This window comes from Leuciscus leuciscus, assembly GCF_965113295.1.
Source record: "Leuciscus leuciscus genome assembly, chromosome: 12".
Classification (NCBI taxonomy): domain Eukaryota; kingdom Metazoa; phylum Chordata; class Actinopteri; order Cypriniformes; family Leuciscidae; genus Leuciscus; species Leuciscus leuciscus.
Window position 1 is genome coordinate 28,738,113 of NC_138736.1, and position 15,556 is coordinate 28,753,668.

General features: G+C 43.9%; 1 protein-coding gene across 1 annotated transcript in view; it reads left to right on the forward strand.

The window, feature by feature from the left end:
- LOC309510555 (fibrocystin-L-like) overlaps window positions 1–15,556 on the forward strand; it is a 58,508-nt gene that overhangs the window by 28,339 nt on the left and 14,613 nt on the right. Inside the window, exons 41-50 of the mRNA XM_082185391.1 lie at window positions 5,354–5,524; window positions 7,073–7,229; window positions 7,390–7,546; window positions 7,636–7,845; window positions 10,099–10,228; window positions 10,603–10,844; window positions 10,942–11,078; window positions 11,207–12,236; window positions 12,440–12,631; window positions 12,996–13,147. Of these exons, the coding sequence (XP_082041517.1) occupies window positions 5,354–5,524; window positions 7,073–7,229; window positions 7,390–7,546; window positions 7,636–7,845; window positions 10,099–10,228; window positions 10,603–10,844; window positions 10,942–11,078; window positions 11,207–12,236; window positions 12,440–12,631; window positions 12,996–13,147 (2,578 nt within the window). The remainder of the gene's footprint in view (window positions 1–5,353; window positions 5,525–7,072; window positions 7,230–7,389; window positions 7,547–7,635; window positions 7,846–10,098; window positions 10,229–10,602; window positions 10,845–10,941; window positions 11,079–11,206; window positions 12,237–12,439; window positions 12,632–12,995; window positions 13,148–15,556) is intronic.

Sequence of the window (15,556 nt, forward strand, 5' to 3'; positions counted from 1 at the left end):
GCCTCGGTTACGACTGTAACCTCGGTTCCCTGAAGAGGGAACGAGCGTTGCGTCGAATTGACGCTATGGGGAACGCTTTGCGTGATGACGTCTTGAAGCACATGTAAAATCAGTCCAATGGTGTGGCGGAACGTCAGAGGCGGGTGACGTCACGTACCAGGAAGGTATAAAAGCCGGCCCGAAACAGAAAACGAAAGCTTCGTAGAGTCTGAAGTCGTGCTGACAGGCATGAAGGAGATATGGCAAGGTGACGCAACGCTCGTTCCCTCTTCAGGGAACCGAGGTTACAGTCGTAACCGAGGCGTTCCCTTTCAAGGGAACTCGCGTTGCGTCGAATTGACGCTATGGGGAACGTCTATACCAACGCCACCATAGCTACAAATGTCTGTCCTGTGTGAAATCAATTGCGCAGCACTAGGAAGACAAAACCTGAGACCCTGGAGTAGAGTCTAGGTCTAAAGAGTAGAACCTGACGAAGGTGTGCGGTGAGGACCAGCCTGCCGCATCACAAACGTCCTGTAAAGATACTCCTGATATAAGGGCCTTAGAGGCCGCCATACTCCTCGTAGAGTGCGACCGGACAGCCCAAGGAGAAGGCTGCCCAGCCGCCTCATAAGCAAGTGAGATAGTCTCAACCACCCACTTGCTCATCCTTTGCTTAGACACTGGACCTCCCTTGTTAGGGGATCCAAAGCATACAAACAATTGATCGCTTTTCTGCCACAGGGCAGCTCTGTGGACATATGCGTCTAACGCCCGAACAGGGCAAAGCAAATTATTCGCCTCCTGGTCCGATTTCGAAAGGGAGGAGGACAGAAGGCCTCCAAGTGCCACGAGGGAAACAAGATACCAAAGGGTCTTTCCCCACAGACATTCCACCCAAAGGACTGTGGTAAGCACCTACGGCCGCCACATAAACCTTTAAAGTGGACGGGGTCAGACCTGCAGTGAACCGGTCCTGCAGGAACTCCAGAACTGTACCAATTGGGCAGTTGACTGGATCCAACCGACGGTCACTACACAAAGAGGTGAATACTCTCCAGTTCAGGGCATAAAGTTTCCTCGTGGAGGGAGCTCTGGACTGTAGAATGGTCTCAACAACCTCAGTTGAGAGACCTGACTCTATGAGCTGGGCCCCCTCAGAGGCCAAGCCCACAGGTTCCACAGTTCCGGTCGGGGGTGAAAAATCGAGCCCCCTGCTTGGGACAGAAGGTCCCTCCTGACGGGTAGCTCCAGAGGATGCCCGTCGAGGAGGGACACAAGATCGGGAAACCATACTCTGCCCGGCCAGCGCGGGGCTATAAGAAGCAGGCAAACCCGGTCCCTGCGAACTCTCTCCGTACAGGGGAGGCGTACAGACGTAGCCTCGGCCGCGTCTGTACCATAGCATCCAGTCCCAGAGGAGCTGGATGCGTGAGGGAGAACCAAAGTGGACAGTGAGACGTCTCTCGAGACGCAAACAGATCCACTTATGCTTGGCCAAACTCCGTCCATATCAGCTCCACCACCTTGGGGGTGGAGCCTCCATTCCCCGGGCCTCGGCCCCTGTCTCGACAGAGTGTCTGCTCCTATATTCTGGACCCCGGGGATGTAGGCTGCCCTGAGTGACAGCAACTTCCCCCGGGACCACAAGAGGATATGGCGTGCCAGATTGGATAATGGGCGTGAGCGCAAACCCCCTTGGTGGTTGATATAGGCGACTACCGACGTGTTGTCCGTATGCACTAACACATGGTGTCCCCTGAGACCTGTGATAAAGCTCCTCAGAGCCCGGAAGACAGCTAACATCTCTAGGCGATAGATATGCCAGGAACGATGATGGTCTTCCCACAGACCTTGAGATGAGCGACCCCTAGGATCGCTCCCCAACCCGCGAGGGAAGCATCCGTCGTTAGCAGTTTGCGACGACAAGGAGCTCCCAGCACTGGGCCCTGGGACAGGAACCACGGTTTCTTCCACATAACCAAGGCACGTAGGCATCGCCGCGTGACCTTGATTGTGCGAAATGGGTTGCCCCTCGGGGAAAATCCTCTGGTCCTGAGCCACCACTGCAGGGGCCTCATGTGCAGTAGTCCAAAAGGTATCCCGTTGGAAGCTGCTGCCATGAGACCCAACAGTCTCTGGAACTGTTTAACAGTGAGTAGCTGGCCTAGCTTTACACTTTTCACAGCTGCCAGGATGGAATCTAAGCGTGGCGATGACAGGCGCGCCTGCATCGACACTGAATCTCAAACCACGCCTAAAAAAGTGGTCCTCTAAAATGGAGAAAGCACACTCTTCTTGGCGTTCAGCCGTAACCCCAACTCTTTCATATGGGCGAGAACAACATCTCGATGTTGAACCGCCATCTGATGCGACTGAGCTAAAATCAACCAATCGTCGATGTAGTTCATGATGCGAATACCCAAGAGGCGCAGAGGCGCCAGAGCTGCATCCACGCATTTGGTGAAAGTGCGGGGTGATAAAGCCAGGCCGAATGGAAGAACTCGATATTGGTATGCTTTGCCCCCGAAAGCAAACCTCAGGAACTTCCAATGACACGGACGGATGGAAATATGCGTCCTTGAGGTCTATCGTGACAAACCAGTCCTCGGACCTGATCTGTGGCACGATTGTCTCAATGTCAACATTTTGAACTTGAGCTGCATGACTGACTCATTCAGAACTCGAAGATCTAAAATGGGACGCAATCCCCCGTCCTTCTTTGGAACTATGAAGTACCGGCTGAAAAACCCGGTTTCCCTGTTGGAGGGAGGTACATATTCTATGGCCCCTTTCTCTAACAGAGTGTTTACTTCCTGTTCCATAACCAGAACCTGCTCGGGGCCCACCACTGTGGGCAGGACCCCCATAAACCGAGGTGGGCGTTTCTAGAATTGTATCTGATACCCTTTTCCCACGGTCTGCAGGACCCAACGAGAAACATTTGACAGTAGCTTCCACGCTTTCAAAGATTCTACTAGAGGTACCAGCCTCTCGAGACTGGTTTCTGGATTGTGTTGCTGTTGAGTAGTCGGTTCGTCGCCCTGTAACGGCGCACCGGCAGGGAACGACCGAACAGACTGCTCTAACACCCTCCTCAGAGGGGGCGGGCATCCCGAGGCCACTACGTTTCCGGGTGGACCTTGAGATATGTGCTCGCCGGAGACCGCTGCGCCCTGTAACACCGGAGGCGGCAGGGTTGGCAGAACGGTCCCCTGAGGGCACCGAAGAGAGACGGGCACCGTATTTTTCTCTTGCTGTTGAGTAGTCGGTTCGTCGCCCTGTAACGGCGCACCAGCAGGGAACGACCGAACAGACTGCTCTAGCACCCTCCTCAGAGGGGGCGGGCATCCCGAGGCCACTACGTTTCCGGGTGGACCTTGAGATATGTGCTCGCCGGAGACCGCTGCGCCCTGTAACACCGGAGGCGGCAGGGTTGGCAGAACGGTCCCCTGAGGGCACAGAAGAGAGACGGGCACCGTGAAAAGAGGTGTTAACCGCTCTGCTTCGGGGGGGACTACCCTCATTTGTCCTGAGTCCTCAGACATCAGGACTTTTTCCCAGCAGCCTTCTTGGCGGTAATAACGGTCCGCAGATCCGTTTTACCCCTCAAAGACTGCTGGGTTTGAGAGCGCCCAGATTTTTGTGGGGGAGCACGGGAGGAAACGCTCTGTTTCTGAGTGGCACGGTGCTCAGCGCTCTTTTTAGATGAGTGAGGCTGCTCCCGCTCAGCAGCCTCAATGAAAGAACGGCGGGGGAGAAGTTTCTGAAGTGCAGCTGCCTGTTTTGAAGCTTCTTGTGATTTAGCTACAGCACTGTTAACTGCATCTCCAAATAACCCTTGAGTGGATACTGGTGCATCTAAAAGAACATGTTTTTCTTTGTCCTTTATGTCACTTAAGTTGAGCCACAGATGCCTCTCAGTGGCCACCAGGGCTGCCATAGAGCGGCCGATGGATTTAGCCGTCTCCTTGGTGGCCCTGAGAGACAAATCTGTGGCTCCACGTAGTTCAGACACAGTATCAGCACTAATACCCCCGCCCTCTTCAGAATCACCCAATAATTCAGCCTGGTAAGCTTGCATTATAGACATTGTATGTAAACACGCTGCAGCTTGGCCGGCGGCGGCATAAGCTTTATGAACCAGAGAAGATGTAAATTTTACTGGCTTGGATGGAAGTGCAGGAGCCTTCAGAGAAGATGCCGTTGCTGGAGAAAGATAGCTCGCGAGCGTCTCTTCCACCTTCGGCATTTCCCCATAACCATGCTCTTTATAATTGTGAATGGATGAATAGTGTGATGTTTGTGCAGTATACACTCGATATGACACTGGTTTCCCCCACGATCTCGATACCTCGGTGTGGAGATCGGGGAAAAACGGAAGGCTTCTGCGCTGAGGCTGTGCACGAGATGGCAGGAAACGCTCGTCGAGCTTGCTTTTCGAACGAGCGCCCTGCCTATCTTCTGGCCACTCAATAGATAATCGCTCGACAGCTCTAGTGATAACATCAAGCAATTCTTCAAACGCATGAGACTGAGGTGGCGAATCCTCAGACTCAGCGTCAATACTAACAACGTCCAACTCCTCAGAGCTGGACAATTGCAGTATTGGTGCCTCCATCGGGGGGGAAGAAACCGCAACGCGTGCTTCCACACCCTGATGAGAGGCACTGGATCTATCAGAAGGAGGCTGAGATAAGGCAGAGCCCGTCTCAACATCCACTGATAGATCCATTTGCGAACCCCAGGTCTGTGATTGACGCCGTGCCTCGGCAGCGGCGGGACCAGAGCCCTGGGGAACGCGATCGGGATTGAACCGAGCCAAGCGGGATCGGAGCGTACGCAATGGAAGCGCGTCGCAATGCACACAGTCACCACCCTCGAGTGCTGACTGGGCATGCTCCTCACCCAAACAAACAACACAAAGAGTGTGAGTATCACGTCCCGTTAAATAACGCGGGCAGGGATGGACACACACTCTAAACTGCTGCTTGCTCGCCATACTGAATATATATATATATGATATAGACAGACAACACCAAATATACAGACAGATTTCACACAGAGCGCAACTGAAGACTCAGAAAGCTTCCGTTTTCTGTTTCGGGCCGGCTTTTATAGCTTCCTGGTACGTGACGTCACCTGCCTCTGACGTTCCGCCACACCATTGGACTGATTTTACATGTGCTTCAAGACGTCATCACGCAAAGCGTTCCCCATAGCGTCAATTCGACGCAACGCGAGTTCCCTTGAAAGGGAACCAGAAATGCTTTAACTGACCAGAAGTCAGTCAATGATGAATAAAACTGAAATAAAGACTATCAGTCTGCCTGCTTGTATCTTAATGAATGATTTTGTCTCTTGCAGGAAGTGAAGCAGAGCGGGCCTGCACAGTCATAGTGATGAATGGAGGTGACACCGTCAACCTCACGAACAGCTATACTTACAGATCCTCTCTGACCCCTGTTATCACCAGCGTTTCACCACGCAGAGGGGGAACCGCTGGAGGCACCAGACTCACAATTACCGGCACAGGTTTCAGGTGCAGAACAGACCAGAATTACATTGTGGCTGATTGTCCTACAATCATGCTTGGATACAGAGTGTTCATTTTTCACTGTGGCATTATTGTTTCTAAATATACATTTTTTGTGTTGTACAGCCAATAGCAGTTTTATTTTAGTATTATTTTATACTGTATACTATTATATTTTTTATTAATAATTTGAATTGGCTTTTATTTTTATATTTTCAGTTTTATTTTTAATTTAGTTTAAAAAAAAATTGAACAAATAAAAAATTGAACAATTGAACATTGAACAAAATTCTAAATGCAACACTTTTGTTTTTGCCCCCATTTTTCATGAGCTGAACTCAAAGATCTAAGACTTTTTCAATATACAAAATTTTTTAGGCCAACATCAGGCCTATTTCTCTCAAATATTATTCACAAATCTGTCTAAATCTGTGTTAGTGAGCACTTCTCCTTTACCGAGATAATCCATCCACCTCACAGGTGTGGCATATCAAGATGCTGATTAGACAGCATGATTATTGCACAGGTGTGCCTTAGGCTGAACACAATGAAAGGCCACTCTAAAATGTGCAGTTTTATCACACAGCACAATGCCACAGATGTTGCAAGTTTTGAGGGAGCATGCAATTGGCATGGTGACTGCAGGAATGTCCACCAGAGCTGTTGCCCGTGAATTGAATGTTCATTTCCTTACCATAAGCCGTCTCCAAAGGCGTCCGCTCACAACCGCAGACCATGTGTAACCACAACAGCCCAGGACCTCCACATCCAGCATCTTCACCTCCAAGATCGTCTGAGACCAGCTACCTGTACAGCTGCTGCAACAATCAGTTTGCATAACCAAAGAATTTCTGCACAAACTGTCAGAAACCGTCTCAGGGAAGCTCATCTGCATGCTCGTCGTCCTCATCAGGGTCTCGACCTGACTGCAGCTCCGTCCTCGTAACCGACTCGAGTGCCCCATGCTGGCGGTGGGGTCATTGTATGGGCAGACGTATGTTATGGACAACGAACATGGGTGCATTTTATTGATGGCATTTTGAATGCACAGAGATACCGTGATGAGATCCTGAGGCCCATTGTTGTGCCATTCATCTACGACCATCACCTCATGTTGCAGCATGATAATGCACTGCCCCATGTTGCAAGGATCTGTACACAATTCCATGTCAACCATTGAGCATGTTTGGGATGCTCTGGATCGGCGTATACGATAGCATGTTCCAGGTCCTGCCAATATCCAGCAACTTCGCACAGCCATTGAAGAGGAGTGGACCAACATTCCACAGGCCACAATCAACAACCTGATCAACTCAATGCGAAGGAGATGTGTTGCACACTGCGTGAGGCAAATGGTGGTCACACCAGATACTGACTGATATTCTGTCCCTCCATTGAAAGTCACTCAAAACTTTTGACAATAAAAGTAGACCATACAATTTGTACACTATCTCAAATGTATTAAAGCCTATTGAGGATAAAAAAATTAGGACAGAATACTTTTACTTACTTTCTCAATTTCACTGGCTTTTCTCTTCCCCATCTCACCTTTAGCTCAAATGTCACTGATGTCACCATCACAATCGCAGGGTCTGTCTGCGATGTCCAGTCAGCCAGTGAATCGCAAATCATCTGTGTGACCAACTCTCAGCGCAGATCCCAAGAAACTCAAGTGCGAGTTCAGCTGGGGAACAGAGGAATTGCCAGAATGGTAACGTCAAACATGACATAAATATATTTGACCTTTTTAAACAGCACAGTGACAAACTAAATACTTATTTATTCTTAATATATATATTATTAATTAATAACAATAATAATATATGTGTCTGTAATATCAATAATATAATAATGTCTGTCCACTCTCTCAGAATAATGCTACCTTCTTCTACATTGACGTATGGTCGTCTCCCTATACATGGGGTGGTCTCTCCCCTCCTGAGGAGGGCATGTTTGCTGTAATCACTCCTGGCCAGACCATCCTCCTGGACACCAGCACCCCAGTTCTTAAGATGCTCCTTATCCAGGGTATGCTCATTTAGACAAATACTGCCTTTATTAAACAAAGCCTTGGTACACTTACACTCAGTTAATGTGAATGTCTCTTTCCTATTTAGGTGGGCGACTGATTTTTGATGAGGCAGATATTGAGCTACAGGCAGAGAATATTCTGATCACAGATGGTGGAGCGCTGCAGATCGGAACAGAGCAGGCCCCCTTCCAGCACAAGGCCATAATCACACTGCATGGACACCTGCGTTCTACAGAACTTCCTGTCTATGGCACCAAGACCCTGGCTGTCAGAGAAGGGGTGTTGGATCTGCATGGTATGAAAATAAACAACACTATTTAGGTTCAAATTTTTAGGTATATACATGATATATTATATTAAATATTTATCAAATTAATAAATAAAATAAGTAAATATATATTTAATATACATTATTGTTCAAAAGTTTGAGGTCAGTAAGATGTTTTTTTTATTTTTTATTAATACTGTATTCATAGCAAGGATGCATTAAATTGACCAACAAGGACAGTAAAAGCATTTATAATGTTACAAAAGATTTGCATCTCAAATAAAGGCTGTTCTTTTGAACTTCCTATTCATCAAAGAAAACTGCATCAGTTTCCACAAAAATATCAAGCAGCACCACTGTTCTCAGAATAATAAATGTTTCTTGAACAACAAATCAGCATTTAAAAATGATTTCTGAATAATCATGTGACACTGAAGACTGGAGTAATGATGCTGAAAATGTAGCTTTATTTAGAGTTGGTCTATACATACATACATGCATGCATACATGTGTATGCCTTTTGCTGTCGATTGATAACATTTTTTTACTAATTTATCGCACATTTTTCTGTAATTAATCACGATTAATCGCACCTAACATTAAAGTTTTTAATATATTTTTATATTGTAATACATCACATTGAATCTCCAAAATAATTTACAACATTAAGACAGTATATTTAAAATATTTAAGGCATCTTTTTACTAAGCACTACGAATGAATGCCAGCATCACTAATACCAGTACTGATATTGATGTCTCTATTAAAGCGAATATTTTTTCTCAATTTTACTCATTAATTGTAGCCTTTCAACATTATAGTATAACTGAAAATTATAAATTTTAACATTTAAAAATAACTACTTTAATTTAAGTGAACTTGAAACAATTTTCACATAAACACATTGTAATAAGTGTCACATTTAGCTGTGCCTTCAATATATAAGGGCTCAACGCTAATGTTTTTTTCTACTGGCCCAGTCGGGCTGGTTCAGATTTTCACCCGCCCTGCTAAAATGCACAAAAAAAGTTTTGTTTTCGTTGTTTTTGACCCATGTAACATTGTTAAAAGCGCTTAAAATTTCAAATATCAGTCTTCACTGCATACATTATAAATTGAATATCGATTAATCCTTATTAAAGCTACAAAAGTTATTCAGTCAAGAGCAGTGAGTGATTTGTCTTTGTCTTTTGTTCTTTGATTAATATAACAGACAGCAGCAGGTTTATTAGGCTCTTGTCACGTTAAGACTTGACGCACGTTTCTTTACGTTCATTTAACAATTTTTAACTCATTTAAGACAAAGATACTTGACAAAACAGGAATTTTGACAAAAACTCAATGCGGCGCTGGGGTACTATCTGGGTCCGTGTACTTTTTGATCATTTCATTTCCTGTTTGGAATGGAATAACGAGAAATGAAAACCAGCTCGCTTATTTGTTTTTTAGTTTAGTTTAAAAAACGAAAAATTAGATTTTGGCTCCATTTTTCATTTTTCGTTAGTGGTTTACAAATCGGTTTATGGGTTCGATATTTCATTTGCACACGTGGGCGGCGCTGAAACGCCTCTTTCATTTGATTGGTTAAACCGCTCAGCCTTCAGTAAGCTACGAGCTTTTCTTTCTTTCTGTCAGGCAGAATAAGAGTCAGTACGAGTGCGGCAATGACAAATGCACTTTAATAAAATAATGTCTGAAACCACCACTCACTGTTAACTATACACAATATTTGACAGAAATATGTAGGCTATAAATAATTTTGAAAATTGAATAGAAATAAAGTTTATATTTTTTAATATAAGCGTGTAGCCTACTCAGTTCACATGAGAAGAAAGAGACAGTAAAGAGAGAAGCCAGAATCAGTGAACGTAAATTAATACTGATTACGTTCTGTTTTCCAGTGAATGCACTAAAAAAATGTTTTTACTGACCCCAAACTTTTGAACGGTAGTGCAAATATTAAATAATCTGCAAAATGCATAACCATAAACATTGAACAGATGTACCTTAAACAATATTTTTTTATTATTATTATTCATTTTTTGTCTGTAACTTGACTAAAGTAACAGAGACCTCAGAGGTACTAGAAAATTTGCAACTAAAAGGTCACAAAGTCAGAAACACAAAATGAAGTGATCCTCACAAATATAGAGATGACCTACATAACATACCCAGAAGGCTCATTTAATTCAGAGAGCCCCTTTTGGGCTTCACAGAAGTAATCACTTCCCAGCAGTGAGAGGTTTTGTTCAGGGCTTAACTACAATCCTACTTCTCCAGGAATCCCTGTCCCTATGCCGTGGACTCGCCTTTCTCAGACTGCACAAAACGGCTCCAACACGCTGACACTGATGGATGCCGTCACATGGAAGACTGGCGACGAAATTGTCATCGCTTCCACTGGGCATAGGTATTGATGCACCGCCCAAACCTACAGCAAAATTTCAGGTTGATTTAATTGAAGCCACTGACTTGCTACAGAAACTGAACTACATCAGTGTAGGAACAAGGGCAAAGGAAATGAAAAATGCTGCAATTGTTCTCTATAAAATGGTCCCAAATGAATTCATTTAACTTAAAAAAATACATAAACATTTTAGCATTTTTAGGTGATATCATTCAATTTGTTTTGGGGTAAAACATTTTTTTTATTAACTTATTGTTTAAATTCCTCTTGCTCAAATTGAATATGCTAAATGCTATAAAAATATGCAAATAATGATGCAAAAAAAGTTGTCAGTGCTAATGCTAATAATCAAAAATGTGTTTTGATTGAATTCACAGACACAGTCAGCGTGAGAATGAGTTGATGAGAATTGCCTCAGTTTCAGCTGACGGTAGGACCCTCAATCTGACCAAACCACTGAGATTCACTCATCTGGGTGTGTCTGTCACACTGCCTGATGGGACAGTTTTTGAAGCGAGAGCAGAGGTGGGCCTTCTTACCAGAAATATTGTTGTCCGTGGATCCAACAATGTGGAGTGGAATGATCAGATTGCAGCTTGCCCTGATGGATTCAACACAGGTTTGGATGTTATTTCCTTAGCTGTGGATGGAAAGACAGACAGCTAAAAGTCATGTGATTGGCAATTTTCTAATTTTATGAATGCTTTTTCTTACAGGGGAATTTGCCACCCAGACTTGTTTCCAGGGTAGGTTTGGAGAAGAAGTAGGAAGTGACCAGTTTGGTGGCTGCATCATGTTTCACGCACCACAACCAAACCAAAATCTGGCTATTGGCAGAATTGAATATGTTGAGGTAAATGTTAATTTACTGTTTAAAAAAAATATATATATTATATTTTCAAAACTCTTGGAGACCTTTAAGAATAAATATTTTCCTTGAAATGTAATCATGGCATTATGTTTGTCATTGTCTTCGTTCAGCTCTTCAATGTTGGACAGGCGTTCCGTCTGGGACGCTACCCAATCCACTGGCATCTAATGGGTGATGTTAAGTTTAAGTCATACGTGCGTGGATGTGGCATCCACCAGTCCTACAACCGTGCCATCACCATCCACAACACCCACAACCTGCTGGTGGAACGTAATGTCATCTACAATATCATGGGTGGAGCCTTCTTTATTGAGGATGGCATTGAGACCGGCAACATTCTGCAGTACAACCTGGCGATATTTGTAAAACAGAGCACCAGTTTGCTAAATGATGATGTAACTCCAGCTGCATACTGGGTCACCAACCCTAATAACACCATTAGGCACAATGCCGCGGCTGGTGGGACACATTTCGGCTTCTGGTACCGCATGCACGATCATCCTGACGGTCCTTCGTATGACGCCAACATCTGTCAGAAAAGAGTACCACTAGGAGAGTTCTTCAACAATACGGTGCATTCACAGGGCTGGTTTGGCTTGTGGATCTTCCAAGAGTTTTTCCCAATGCGTACTGGCAGCTGCAGCTCCTATACACCAGCGCCAGCGGTCTTCCGTCGCTTCACTTCCTGGAACAACGAGAAAGGTGCCGAGTGGGTGAACGTAGGAGCGGTTCAGTTCAGCGAGTTCCTAATGGTCAATAATGAGAAGGCAGGAGTGGAGGCCAAGAGGATCATCCAGCCGTATGTCAGCGGATGGGGACTGAATGGAGGGGCGGCCGTGGTCAACAGCACTATGGTGGGTCATGTGGATGAGCTGGGGCTGGGGAGCGACTACTGCACCGCTCGTGGTGTTGTCCTGCCCCTGGACGATGGTATGAGTGTCATCAACACAAAATTTGTGAACTTCGATCGTCCATCGTGTGCCGCTGTCGGAGTGGCAGAAATAGTTGGAACCTGCATGTTCCGCTGTGGAGGCTGGAGCGCGAGGTTCAGTGGGATCCAGTTCTATCAATCGCCCAACAAGGCCTGGTTCAGATGGGAGCATGAGGTGGCGCTAGTAGATACTGATGGGTCCCTGACAGGTATAGAAACATTAGATATTACAATATATAGATACATGATAACTTGAAAAAAAAAAACTTTTATCCGTGTAACAATATCTAAATACAAAGGATATTGTTTTAGCTTTATTGGCATGATAAAACTCAAACTTTACACTGACAAAGCATTGGTAACATTAACATTAACATAAAAATAAATAAATAATGAATATATTTTTGCAAAGGGAACGCTAGCTACAAGGTGGTACCAAGGAATAACCTGCTCGACCCGAGACACTGCTTTCCGGGAACAGAGTGGAGTGTTGGCGTCCCTGCTGCAGTGTGTGACAACACTATTAACTTCCACCGCTTGGTCGTCTTCAATCCCTCACCATCTTCACTTCAAGCTAAAGATGTGACTCTTACCAACTCATTTGGTAGGATGAAATAATCTGGGCGATTGAGCCATGAAAAAAATGTGTAGCATATGTTAGACATGTTTCTATATAATTCTTTCTGTACTTTTTTGGTTTTCAGAATGTTCTGGGAACTTTAGTTTATGAAAAATCTTAGGGGCAATTCACAAAGAACTCTTTTTTTCAACATGAAACAGGGCAGTAGAATGAAAGAAATGTTAGGTCTAAAGACGAATTAGTTTCATTAGTGCTTGAGTGCCGCATTTTTAGAATGTCATGCATGACACGCTGCAAGATGCGAGCGCAATGGTCAAACACGTCTACTCTAGTGCATGTTTACATAGAAAATCAACAGCTCATGTCTTACTGTCATTCCTCTCTTTAGGAACATGCATGCTTCCTTTCCTTCAAAAACTTGTGACCCACACATATGGCTGGATGGCAATGCTGCCCACCGGCCAAACCTATAACTGGTACTTTGATGGTGCTTCCCAAATCACTAACATCTCATACAATGGAAGGGTCTACGGTTTTCAGGTAAAGTGTGCACACTACATGTTACTAAATAATTCAATATGCTTTCAAATTAAAATTTGAAAATTGTGTTAACATATACTCACCCTTATATTGTTGCAAACCCATTTACTGTTATTTATAGTATCTGTGGGACACAAAATGACAATTTCCTTTATATAATCGTTAAGCAGCTCTTGTCACAGAATAGTTAATAGTTATTATGCAAAACTCCATAAGGGTAAAAAAAAGAAGAAAAAAAAAGAAACCCAGAAAGTTTATTTCGACTTACATCAGGGGTTTAACTATTTGCTGTCCAGGAGCCCTAGTTATGATATAAAGCAGTAATTCTTAAAGTGTGGTCCGCGGACCACTAGTGGTCCGCCATTGCCCCCTAGTGGTCCGCGAAAAGATGACCTAAACTAGGCAAGTGTTTATAAAATCGTCACTTATTTAAGAGACTGTTCATTTTTTTATTTAAGGGGCTACCGGAGGAGTTTTGAGATCTGTAGTAAAAAAAGACATGACCCTCCCTTCGCCAGCAATACATTTTTCTATAACCCTCCAAAATGATTGGCATGACCCTCCCCGATAATTTATTGAATACTTCTGGTTTGCGCTTGGCAAAGATGTTCAGATAGCCATTGTTTTTTTACAACCATAAACTCCTGCTTTCTCATCTTACTAGGGCTGTAACGATAGATAGACCAAACCTACGATTCGGTTCGTATCACGATTTGAAAAAAAAAAAAAACATGTTTTCGGTGCTGATGCGGTGTGATGCGTTCAACATGTGGGTGGCGCTGCCAATAAAGCATCTAAAAGCTGTCACAAAGAACCGACAAAAGTAATGATATGAATATGTCAAATAGGCCTACAGCAAGGAGACATTTTAATTGTTTATTAATAAGTGTTTTCTGTGTCGACTGCAAAGATGAAGAACGACTGCTGATCTTCGCAGTAGTGAATGCGCCAGAGATTTCATACGGATTACATAAGCAGAGAGCAGTCTGTTTTCTTTGGTTTTGAATTGTTCTGTTTAAAAGTAGACATTTCAAGCTTTCTATATATTTCTCAGGTCTGTGAGGCAAGTAGCCTAGCCTACCTTACGCTGAGTTTCGGTTCATTTATGAGACGAGAGTCCAGTTCACTCGCTGGCGCCTCCGTGTCATGATTATCTATTTTCTACTATATTTACTTCTTATTTATTAAAACCAGGCAAGTGGTTGATGAAACATTGATTAAAATTAAGATACAATTAATAAAAAACGAAATTCACTTTAAAGAAAGACTTTGTGCTTTCTGTTTGGTCTCTGTGAAAGTTTTAGGCCACATTTACACATAGCCGGGTATTTAGAGAAACGAATATTTCTCCCCCTCCGTTTTCAAAAATAACATCGTGCACACAATATCGTTTTCAAAAAAAGTTGTCGTTTACATCAACCCGCATAAATACAAAGGGGCGGCAGTGTAAGGAGAAGGATAAAGCCATGCAAGCCAATCAGAATCCTCAAAATCGACAACGACGAATAGCACGAGCGACTTCCTGTTCCTTTCAAAACAATAGACATGGCGCGAGGTTCGTTCGTGTGGACAGACAGCGAAGCAAATGCAAACAGGCCAAAAGCGTTTTCACAAAAGTAAAAATGAGTACCACTTTAACAGCATCCATGATCAAATAGTAGCCAAACAAACTCATAGACAGTATGGAACAAACTCTAAACATAGGGCGCTCACATGACGTAAGCATTTTCTGGCGCATAATGTGACGTTTGAGAACCTAAAACCCCGTTTCTCCCAGTTGACACGGCAACACATAACCGGCGTTTTCAGAAATCTCCACTTTGGCCGGAGTTTTTAGAAATAATCGTTTTCTGGGATAAAAACGGCGTTTTCGTGTAAATGACAGGCCAAAACGCAGGGAAATATCTGCGTTTTCCCATCGTGTAAACGGGGCCTTAGTCGCTTTCAGAGCAGTCATGTCCGTAATGGAGAACTGTCACGTCCGTAACATTGTTTTTTTCCTCATAAATGCGAACATGAAAAATTAAATAAAAAGAATATTTTATGTTCTGTGGAGGCCGACCCTTCTTCATCCGGTGGGTATATTACTTTTGGTTTGCGCAGTGTAATTCATAGAATTACAAAAAAAATATTTTGCTACCTAAAAGTTAAAGAGTTTTTGTGTCACGTCACATGTGTATTTCCCTCATATTAAATATAAAACGCATGTGTAGACTGATATTTTTCTAATGTCTTGACTCCTTTATTAAGGGAGTAGCCTATGGATATATAAACAGACGTCTCAATATATTGGTATTAAATGCATTTTCGGAGAATTTATATTTCAAGTTTTGACTGCAAATGTCACGTCCATAACGCTGGAATTGCCCAATTTTAATGAATTTATCCTCAACTAGTTTTTTGGTCTAG